The 11,936-nt window shown below is 41.1% G+C and overlaps 1 protein-coding gene across 1 annotated transcript; it reads left to right on the top strand.

Moving 5' to 3' along the window:
- The first annotated feature begins 5,527 nt into the window (after nt 1-5,527).
- Nucleotides 5,528-9,179, top strand: LOC143292618 (uncharacterized). Its single transcript, XM_076603077.1, has 3 exons — nt 5,528-5,683; nt 6,727-7,041; nt 7,659-9,179. Exons 2-3 carry the CDS (start codon nt 6,870-6,872, stop codon nt 8,573-8,575), a joined length of 1,089 nt encoding a protein of 362 aa, XP_076459192.1. The 5' UTR covers nt 5,528-5,683; nt 6,727-6,869; the 3' UTR covers nt 8,576-9,179.
- The last annotated feature ends 2,757 nt before the right edge of the window (nt 9,180-11,936 follow it).

The following is an 11,936-nucleotide window of genomic DNA, read 5'->3' as shown; positions in this document are numbered from 1 at the left end:
TCACAAACTAAACCAGAGATTATTCCGAACTTAAGCACACCCGGTGGAACTTTAGCTCACAATGTCAAAGAAAAGGCTGAGGTCCTAAATATTAATTTGTTTTTCTCTAGTGTTTTCACAGTGGAAGATGTCACCAATATTCCTTCTTTTGAGTCAGAATGAAACGCTTCAACAGAAATAATCCACATTATAAGTATTATATGGATGGTACGGACTTGCGCACTCAATGCTGAAAAATGCACCAGACATATGTGGGGACTCTCTTTTTCTTCCCCACTTCAAGCGGGCAAAAGGCCTTGTCAGGCCTGCACGCCTTGATATGATATATGATATCATATCAGAAAGTGAGAATAATGTGCAGTTATTGTGTTGCATTGCTGCAAAAATCGACATGGAGTAAAATTATTTACCCTCCGCCACTGTACACGTTGCCATCCTTAACTGAAAATCCAAACCGTTCACAGAAAAACTAATTTTCATCTCCAACTCTCGATCAGATCCAAACATCACGCCTGTCAGTACCACCCACTCATTGCGATGAAATTTCCACTTACCTTGATGCGTTCTAAAGCCATGTCTGTGCATTCGATTAAGAAAGTTTTCTTATCGGTTTCTGCACTGACCAAACGATAGGCCTAGATAAAATATGTATCATGAGTAGATCTGGATCAAGAGTTTTCTGCAAGATCTAAACTGCTGTCGTCAGTTGCCTTCCATTTTGGAATGTCGACTACATCCGGGCAAATGGGTCTTTGTCTTCATGCTCTGAAATCTATTGACAAGCTTTCCAACAGGAGAAATTCAGACTGCCAACGAAGTTTATGCACAGCAGTGTGAACAGCCACAATGCACAAACTTAATACTCGAGTACTTAAAGGTTTAATTCACAAATTCATCTAATTATTTTGTGCCGCTCCAGATTATAGTTTACTATAACTAGTATAAGGGATAGTGCATGAACAGCATCATCACGACTATTGAATTTCGTCCTTGTAAATCGCGAGAGACAATAATTATCTTTTCACGAAGGCCGGAGTCTGACACAGCGAGTTTTGCGTGTTCTCATGTGGGCGGATTGGGCCTGAGAGTAGTTAACGTGGATTTTGTTGTGATGTATCAGTGTGCGAGAGTGAGAAAGGGATCTGTGAGGGGAAGGTACCCGTAAAGTCGACAGCTCATTGCGTCGACAGCTCATTGCGTCGACAGCTCATTGCGTCGACAGCTCATACACATTTTAGGATCAGTAAAACATTTTTCAGAATACAATTCCAATATCGGCACGGTCACACACACACACACACACACACACACACACGTACACACGAAAGAGAGGAGAGAGAGAGGGGGGGGGGGAGGGAGGGAGAGAGAGAGACAGACAGACAGAGAGACAGAGACAGACAGACAGAGACAGAGAGAGACGCACACACACACACACTTTTAACGCGTAAACCTTGCATCGTATGTGCACTAGTTTTCCCCCCCGTTCTTTATTATTTGTTTGCTGTCGACGCAATGAGCTGTCGACGCAATGAGCTGCTGTCGACGCAATGAGACGCAATGAGCTGCTGTCGACGCAATGAGCTGTCGACGCAATGACATGGACCCCTGTGAGGTTTGTGGGCAAGTATGCTAAGTTCATTGTTCTGTTGTGTCTGCGAGTGTTATCCAAGTCTCAACAGGCAACAAGCAGTAGATATCGCGGTTCAGCGAGATTGAGAAGGTTGTGTTAAACACAGGGGGTACATGGGGAAAAAAGACATTAAAATACGTCAAATTTCAATCGGCAAAAACTGGCATTACACAAATTATACAAACATGACCAAAAGAAGCAATTAAGCAACATGGGCATTTCTTTTACCAATAACCACGTCTGAAGAGGGTGGCTGGGGGCAGTGCATGGAGTCTGAGTGCATGAGGTGTGTGCAGAGGGGACCCGGGGGAGGTGTGGGCTACCTCTCAGACACGGTTATGGATAAGACACACTCGCATACACTGCAGTGTAGGGCAGGTGACCACGCAACAGGATGCAAGTGTTGCGTACGTTCTTCAGCTTCTCATGATATGCACACTTGTGTCTGTCGCTGCACAGTGCAGCCGGTGTGTCAACACAATAACGTTACACCGGGCAGCGCAGACACGAATCTTACTACTTGATCATCATCGATCATGCACCAACTTCATATATTATCAAGCGTACTAAATCAACACAAGGAAACTTCCTTAATTAGTCCCCATAAACTTCCGTAATCGTCACTGACAAACTTCACATACCAATCAGCAACGTCAGCGTTCTGCTTTGGACGTTCTCCGTCCCTGGCCCAGTGTCGCCGGACATAAATCCGAACGTGCATTCCTGTGGATGTTGACAAGCTGTTACAGACTGTGGCACTGCACCTACGATAATGTTCAGAAGTCGCCCAGACCGCTCTTCTGAAGCCGGTATTATATCATATGTAGCCTACCATATACATGATTATGATCCACGTGGGGTGGGGGTATCGTTTAATCCGAAAGACTACAGCACCCAGACCACCACTCAAGGTCTGGTGAAAGGAGAAGTAAAATTTCCGGTCGAAATGGGACTCAGATCTATGGACACCACAAACATTTATATGTTGAGAAAGAGAGATAGATACAGAGATAGATATAGAAAATTACATATACATAGAAAAGTAAATATACATATAACCTATATACATCCGTGGTGGACACTCGCATCCTTGTCGCGCGCACTGTCACAAGGCCACCGCCCCACACAGTACTGATGACGGGAACTGCCCTTACTAATGGACCACCCTACCTTTTCCCTCAGTTACTTTTGATCGTCACCACACCTCTCCCCATTCCGTCCTGGTTAACGGTACGGTTTCTTCTGTATGTATGAGTTGTAACTATGAGGGGAAAGGGGAGGGGGTGGGGGTCGGTTAGGAAGTTGTTAATCACATTTAGGGACTGGACAGATTTGTTCTCGGTTTGTCGTTTGTTTTTTGTTCAATTGTCTGTTTGTTGTTTGTTTTTGTTGATTTTTTTTGTAATCAGTTGTTTGCTTTCGACCTGTTAATTTCTAGCAATATTATAAAAGGTTTATATATTTGTTTTCTATCATTTTTTTTTTTTTTTTTTTTTTTTATACTTCATTTGGTTTCATGTCCGGGAAGGATGCAGATGATTCGATCGTGTAAGGCGAAATCACAGCGCTGCTATTTGAAAGGGGTCGTAACCCCACAGAAACATTGAAGAGACAGTTCTCTTCAATGGCAGTCATTGCCCTTGGTTCAACTGTCGAACCGACTCGATCTCCACATAAAACGAAGTTCTAAATAATTACACCACATCGTATGATATATAGCAGCATAATTTTTGGACAATGTTCAGATTCTTTCTATTTCAACTGCTTCTATATTTGTAATCGTACTCAGTATAGTCTTAGGTGTGGACTCAACAGTTAATAAGCTGAACAAACCACGACCACCAAGTCCCTTGTCAGTCAACAGTATTATAGTATTTCATTAGGGTGCTTGTCTGAGCAGCAGAAAAAAAAAGATGATTGAATGTGTGGTTTTGATGGCCAATTGGCAATGCCGTGTACAAATACCTGGGAATATTTTTTTCCACATGCATGAGTTTTGTTGGTAATTTCAAAGACCTATTCTAGCAGAGCCAAACGCTTCTGACTTAAGTTTCACTGATATATTATATGCTCAATAATTATGTTTCTTTTGATTTATTTATTTATCAAACTATTTGATGCACAGGTACAGCCGCTTGTTGCGCAACGCGGGTCGGATTTATGAGGTCTAGCTGTTCATTGTGAATTAGTCCATACTTTAAAATTAAAGCCGAATTTGTACTGAGGCCAGTGTACTAGAACCAGGCTGAGGTGGGCAAACGCCGAGTGATTTAGTTCATGCTAAAACGAATAACCGTTATATTTTGTTTCAGTGCTAGATGTATCCGTTTTTAGTTCAGATTATTACTAGTACAAAATGCCACGCAAAGCTTAAGTTACAATAATATAAGTTGCATGATTTTCATCAGTCAGAGACAGACTGAATCCGCAGTAATCAATACTGGTTATATTCGCCATTGTTTGTTTGAGTAGATGTTTGGATTTAAAGTGTTTTATTACTCAGTTATTGAAACCGGCTACTAAAGGTGTTGACAGCATCCAGGCGTTTATCTGTGTGTTTCGAAAACGGACAGATTTCCGATTCAGTCTTGTAGATGGCAGAAATGGTCTGCTGGCGGATATCAAGAATAGTGAAATGTTTATGGGTTTGTTTGTTTGTTTGTTTTTTGTTGTTGTTTTTTTATATCAGTGCGTCTGACTTGAAACATTACTTAGTGTTGAATATGGATTGACATTTGAAATATGCAACGGCGAGATTAAGATTATGCATTTCCGAATTAGCCTGAGTCCATCGATCACTATAGATAGAGAATATATGTAATGAGGTGCGGATATTATGATCGGTCTTTTGTGTAAAGACTTAATTGCAAGAAAATGACTGAGACATGTTTCAGTACACTTTTTTTCTTTGTAGTCCAGCATGTGTGTGTCACGGTGTGTGTGTGTGTGCGTGTGTGCGTGCGTGTGTGTGTGTGTGTGTGTGTGTGTGTGTGCTAGTACTACCCCAGTGTGTGTGTGTGTGTGTGTGTGTGTGTGTGTCAGTGTGTGTGTGTGTGTGTGTGTGTGTGTGTGTGTGTGTGTCAGTGTGTGTGTGTGTGCGTGTGTGTCACGTTAGTGCTGGTGGGTGCCGTACTGATGTGTGTGTGTGTGTGTCAGTGTGTGTGTGTGTGTGTGTGTGTGTGTGTGTGTGTGTGCCAGTGTGTGTGTGTGTGTGTGTGTATGTGTGTGTGTGGCGGGGGCGGGAAGGGGTGATGGTGGATGTATATCATGTACTGATGGGACTGGGGGATTTTGATTAAAGACTGACAGCTGGCGAGTGTAGTGTGTTAAATTGACTTGAGTGGTAGTCTCAGTTTCGGCAGTGACGTATTCTTGAAGACGGAGCCGGTAAGTAATGCGGTGGGGGAAAAAAACAACAACTAACAATCTGCTGGCATTTATTCAGCCCAGTTGTTTTCATGCTGCGATAAAAGTCCGAGAGCGAAGGTTTTTTTGGTAGCGGGTGTGTCATGACGTATGCTTTTTCTGTGAGATCCCGTGACTTGTCGACGTAACAGGTGCCCCTGGATGTAACAATGACGACCATGAACAGCCAATGAAAACTCAGAACTATCTTTAGAAACACTATTTTTACATCTATGACCGCATTGGCCTGGCAGATTGCCAAAATTTTCTGATGCAATATGCCAACCGCAGTACTGTTTTACATATTATTAGCTTTCGAGATACAAAGTAGTACCTCTGTTTCTTTGAAATAATACGCTTATTCAGATAATATGAAACACAAAATCATGCCGAGAGCCACAAATAAATACATTACGTTCTTACATCTGTCTCTTAAGAAGACAATCCTCACGCTGGATTCATTTTCAAATGGAGCGGATGAATCGAAAACAGCCGCTCCCACTTTCTTTTACACGAGGCAGCCGTCGTCCCGCGCCATACTCCATTTTGACATCTCAACAAGTAACACGTTATTCCTGCGTCCAAGATGGCAGTGTAAATAACGGCACCGGGCACCCGCTCGTGCACCTTGGCACAAATCACAATGGTGTAAGTGTTTGTTTTTTGGGTATTTTTTAACAGCCTATTGGTATGTTTTAGTTAATTGTTTAAAATTTAGTGATTTCGTTCAAATGAGACGCCGGCCCAACTCACGGATCTGCATCTGCCTTGTATGACCTTGAATTGTCGTTCATGTCTGAACCAGTTACTGGTATGAGGAAAGTATTGAAATATGATTTTGTTTATAATTTATTTGTTTAGGAACATAAGCTAGTAATGGACACATTCAATATATCATGGCTAGATCAGATGTACTTTACAGTTTTGAATATTTGTCATGTGGGACAGACTGGTAGTCTACTAGTACAAGACCACATATGGTATACCAGAGCCTTGTTTGAAATTCTACACTTAAACGTGGTTGAAGTGGACATGGGAAAATATTTTTCTTCTTTACCGTTAGCGATCACAATCATTGTGAATATTGTCACTCAAAAAGAGCGAGTGACCTTTGGGACGAGTAGCCTAATGGACATTCTGAAACCAGTCACCTATCAAAGCACCACCCCCAAACACACACTTGCACATACACTTATCACTATATCAGTTATGAAACTATCTGCTAAACGAAAAATTCAATGGTTAAATAACTCAATTGATGATAAATGCATTGACAAAGTCGACTTGCAGATTGGTGTTTGCATTTGTGCTTTACAGCAGGCACACTTACAATTTGATATTTGCCATTGTCATCTCTAAGAACACTGATGGGACCTTCACCACCTTGTTTATCAAAGTATAGGACTTAGAGTCATCAGTCAGATGTGAGTAATGGACATGAACTTTAATAAAAGTGTCTTGCTGGCCAAGCCCCAAATGACTGCCTGTGGAATGCTACCAATTCACATTTGGATTTTGTTTCTGTGATAATGTAACTTTTATCACTGTGACCTGTGGTAGAACTGAGATAGCATTGTAGATGTACATTACATGCAGTAATTGATGCACTAGCTTATGCAGTTTAAAAAGTTCATCTAAAAAAAAAGAAAAAAAGCTTAAATTCGTTGTTTTTTTATCTTGTATGTCCACAGTACCTGCAATGATGTTCTGGCCATTTTGGCAACTCTACTGACTGCAAAAGTCACAGACAAAAAAGACGACTTGAGTGGAGACTGCTTCGCCATTACCTCTTCAAGTTCATTTCAACTGGTTGACCTGCACAACATAATCCAGTATGGAATTGGACATGCTTCTTCAGTCGGAGGGCGGTTGGACCCTGGACCAGCCGGACTATTTCCTCCTCGGTGACATTGACATGATAGAGGCCCCAGATGGCCTTCCAGGGATCAGCACCAAGTCGGAAACTCTGGCGGACACACTGGAGGGACTGTCCAGCCCCGTTGAAGGTCATTTCCTTAACTAAATTTGGCAGTGTAAATTCTGAAAAGATGTCATTCCATGATAACTGATGAAAAATTTCATCAAATATGTGTGTACTCAGTAAATGTTGAACCTACTCAAATATGATTGTTGGGGGGGGGGGGGTAAAAAATTGTGGGGGGACACCCTGAGCTAAATTTAGAGTTGTTGGGTTGCTCATATTTTGATACTAATAATCTTATGTGTGCACTTTGTAATTTAAGTTTGTATAATTTAAGTTGATAGTCGGCCTCTTTGCTAGCTGACTTAATTTTAACAGTTGTGTACACTACCTTGAACCATAATGATACTGTATTACTGCTTGCATACGCTAAATTTTTTGTTGCAGATTATATGTTTGATTTACGATTATAACAAACAGTTCCTGATAAAGGCACTTTCAAGCGGAGAGTCGTTTCAGTGTCATTCAGAACAGATATAACTCGCATAGGCTTGATTGCGCATAGCTTTTAACTGTTGCACAGAGCTTTAAACTGAAATATAATATTGAATGATGTGAAAGGGTAAGTGTTTATGTTTGGAAATACTGACAGATTTTCATCTTCAAAGACCTCATATTGGAAAGGTGTTTGTATACTTTCAGGTTCCTTGGGGACAGATTGGATGGAACAAGATTTCACTTTCCCAGTTGACTTCCCCTTGCTGCCTCTTCATCTGGATGATGAAATTGTCAAGCTTCCCAGCACAGACACTCTAACCACCACCACCACTGCTGGCTCCAGCCCAGTCGAGGAGTGCACCGATGAATTGGGAAGCCTGAACCATGTGTTTGCCGATGAGTTTCTGCACAGCTTGAACAAAGAGCCCTTGCTGAAACTTGACACTCCTCCATCTTCCCCACCATCCCCACATGACCAAGTCACCCCTCAGATTGTTCTGGATGCAGATGCTGAAAACAGCCCAGCTTTGCAGGTACTAGAGAGTGGGAACATTCAGTTCCTTCAGTCCCCACTGTCCCCGGATGATGTGGAGAGTGTCTTGTCTTCAGCTAGCTCTCAATCCAGTTCCCCTGCCCCAACCCCTTCCCCCTCCCCATCTTCAACAGTGGATACCTCGATTCTCTTGACCGATGGCTCGTGGTCCTTTAGCTCCACTGATCTGTACAAAGTGGTTGAGAACACGGATAAGTCAAGACCTACCCCTTATAGCAGGTCTCAGAAGACTCCCAAGAGCAGTAAATCTAAAGGACGCAAACAGACTGCTAGCATTAGTCCCAACCCTACTGAGCTAGAGCTAGAACTCATGAGCAAAAAGGACAGAAAAAAGCTGCAGAATAAGAATGCTGCCATTCGTTATCGCATGAAGAAAAAGAAAGAAACTGATGAGAAAAGGTCTGAGGTAGACGAGCTGGAGGCCATCAACGATGATTTGCGTGAAAAATGTGACGAACTGCAGCGTGAAGTGAAATGCATGAAAGACTTGATCAATGACATCCGCAAAGCCCGGGGCCAACCACCACTAGCCCTCTCTCAGCACTCTCTTTTAGGACATAGTAAATAGCAGCTTGGCTGTTTACTGCCTTTTTTTTTTTTTTTTTTTTCATCCAACTGTACATAGACCAACCATTTCATAGTTCAGTTCCATCAGTTTATTAATATTGCAAATAGATAACATTTTGTAAATTAGCTTATTTTATATTTGAACACATTTTTCATTCATGTTTATTTTTCCCCACTTATATATTTACTTTTACCTTCAGAAGTAGGTAAGGTCATTTGGAAATTTGAAATTCCAGGTCATGGATCAAATGTAGAGCAGCTATATTATCCAGACAATTTGAACTGGTGTCTTCATTCACAATTTGGTGAGGTCCGTTGTAAATTTGAAATTTCATATCAAGGATCAATTGTAGAGCATCTATATTCTCCAGACAATTTGTACTGGTGTCTTCAGTCACATTCTAAGTTTAGGAATGATTTACAGTTCTGTAGAAGTTGCATTTTGTTGACGGAAGTATTGCTGTTAATGTCTGATGTGAGCTTCATCTTTGTCATAAATTGGTACATGTCAAGTGTTTGATTTTTGTGAACACCTCTCGTGTGTGAATTTAATTCCTTTATTTATTGGCAACAAACTGATCAAACAAAATAAATTTTTGAAGTCATGTGTTACGATTGGGACTGTTCATTGCTATTCTTATGAATGGATGTGCCATGTGTTATGATTGGACTGTTGATTGCAATTCTCATGAATGGATGTGCCATTTCACTTTCCAGTTTACTGATGCAGATGGTCTGTGCAGTCACACAAACAAGGTGGTTGAATACAACGTATTGCTTAGCCATGAAACAGAGTACACTTATCACAATTTACTAGTGATCTTTAAAGAATGGAACAAATTAGTAATGGTATGCAAGATATTTTTGCAGAAATTAGAATGGGTTAGCAATACTATCCTGGAGATAAAAAGTTCAACATTATGCTTCCATGTTCTCTGCTTACTAGCATTTACACTAAGTATTTTATACAGTGGACGTATCTTTTAGGAGAAATCAGTGGATGCGTAAAATTTCTGCAAATGAGCAGGGTAGTCTTGGCATCCTTGGAAGGTTCTTTCCCACATTTTTTTGGGGGGGAGGGGGGGGTCTCTTTTTTTTTTTCTTTTTTTTCTCATCATTTTTCTCCTTTCTGTTGTCTTTTTTTTTTCTTCTTCTCTCATCTCTTTATTCTGCCTTTTTTTTCTCTCTCTCTCTTCCCCCTGTAATCTGTCTTCTTACCATTGTCATGCTCAAACATTGTCAAGGTCATGCAACATATAAAATCACATACAGGGTAGTTTTATACAGTGGACTTTGACCAAATTGTTTGCTATTTGCATGTGACTCCTACAATTGTAGCAAACAGTACAAAGTCTGGCCAGCTGAACAGATAGTTTCTAAGGTTGATCATGGGTTCTTTTATGTGTGTTAATTGAATTGCACAAAACCTTTTTCATTGGCTTTTTAAAAATATTGGATTCAATTCCAAAGGCATACAAGATCAGGAGATAGTTGCGCATAATTGGCAATGCAGTCAGTACAGTAGTTCATGTTATACCCAGTCCAAAAACTTTAAGGTGTCTGGGGTAGAATATTGCCAGTAAAATGTTGGTTCAGTAAAGCAATATGAAAGTCATTTCAGTGAAGTACAGTAGCAATAAACAATGAGTAAGCTCACTATCTTACACTCGCTGTATAACAAATACATGCACAAGAAAAGTCCATGGACGCTGATATGTATTGATCATTCAAAATGGAAATTTTACAAGAAGCTCGAAGCCTATATATCTGACCTGAAACATTCGCCAAAACCAATAGATGTATTACTCGGATAAACTGATTTCCTTTGTTGGGCATATACAGAACGTGCATAAAAGAGGCCATATTCAAGTTTCTGATTTCTGTTCAGAATGCTCGACTTAAACCTCGCATGTGTGCTCAGAAAATAAAGTATTCCTTGCAAGCAAACCAAACACAAGCACTCCTTTTGTGCACATGTTTGACACATTTTGCAATTCCCACCCACCCCTGACACATTCACCTTCGCTGGCTATCGTGGGTCGTACACGACCCAGAAAGGGTACGAAAACGCAAATATCTCGGCCAATTATTAACCCTCGCTGGCTGTCGCTTTTTACAACATGCGGAAGCTCATGTACGTGGGTCATACGACCCAATCTTTTTAAAGTGACAAAAACCAGTATATTTCTCCAAAGCTTGTGTGGGTCGTGCACGACCCATACCTTTTAAAGAGACAAACCTGTATATTCCTCCAAAGCTTCCACACGAGCTTTCGAGGGGTGACCACGTTTTTTCCTCTTTAAAAAGCGTAGGTCATACACGACCCACACAAGCGTCCGTGTGTAGTTAAAACGCCACCTTTAAGTTGCATGCTGATGTACAAGCTTGACAAGTTCTGATTTAGAATTCTTGCTTGCTTTGGCATGCTCACACACACACAAATCCCAATATGTGTTGTTGTTTTTTCAAAAAAATGATCCATTTGGTGAGGTGGCTCTTCTTTCACTAATTAAACTTCCACCATACAGGTTTTGATAAGGGATGGATTGTCAGCACTAAACAAGGGAGGAGCAGATGGAGTCAGTGGGGAGTGTGGCTGCGTGTGGCAGAAGAGGGAATTGGGGGACTTTGATTTCCACCATTGTGAGTGACACTAGCTGCGGCCTCGTGTAGAACTGATTAGTTTCAATCACGGACATTTGAGTAATTCCTGTTGCGAACAGAAAAAGCCTACCACAGGCGCGTGAGAAAAAAACTTTCAAAGATTGGGACTGTTAGAATCAAAGCCATGTCAATGGACTTGGTCAGCTTCCTCAGGCAAGGTTGGTCATGTATCTTCTCGTTCGTTGGATGGACGAGCATATTGTACAAGATCCATAACAACCAAGCCATAATCAACAGATCCAAGATTTTCCCCGCCTCTGTTCGACAGAGAAGAGATCACCCCCAACAACTGTGCCAGATTCAGTGCAGAAACCAGTACAGGAAATTCTCATCCCTTCCAAATACCGTCAGAAACAGAAATAAGCTACAAGAAACAGCTGTCAAACTTAGAATATGTGTTGAATGGTGTCTTGATTGATTGATACAAAAACGTAGTAAATGATGTCATCATAACGTTCATGACACCATTCAACACACACATGTTCTGCTTCTTTTCATTTTTATATTTAATTGTACTTTGCCTGTTGAAACTTGGGTCTAACCGCGTCGCTTTCTCGTCTCGTATTTGTGTTGTTACCTACATGTGTTTCGGTGTATTCAGTTCATGAGGGTGGGTGAGAAAAGTACACTATCCTTTTTCAAGTTCCCTTTTTTTTTTTTTTTTGCAAGCACCTCTCCTCCAAAAACCATTCGCAAAG

The sequence above is a fragment of the Babylonia areolata genome, chromosome 18 (genome assembly GCF_041734735.1).
Source record: "Babylonia areolata isolate BAREFJ2019XMU chromosome 18, ASM4173473v1, whole genome shotgun sequence".
Lineage (NCBI taxonomy): Eukaryota > Metazoa > Mollusca > Gastropoda > Neogastropoda > Buccinidae > Babylonia > Babylonia areolata.
The sequence above is the reverse complement of the archived record's forward strand: the minus strand, read 5'-3'. Positions and strand labels throughout refer to the sequence as shown.

Excerpts from the sequence above, each read along its gene's own strand:
- LOC143292618 (XM_076603077.1), top strand. The coding sequence starts at position 6,870 with ATGGAATTGGACATGCTTCTTCAGTCGGAGGGCGGTTGGACCCTGGAC. Across the intron at positions 7,042-7,658 it reads ACTGTCCAGCCCCGTTGAAG|GTTCCTTGGGGACAGATTGG; the intron begins GTCATTTCCTTA and ends GTATACTTTCAG.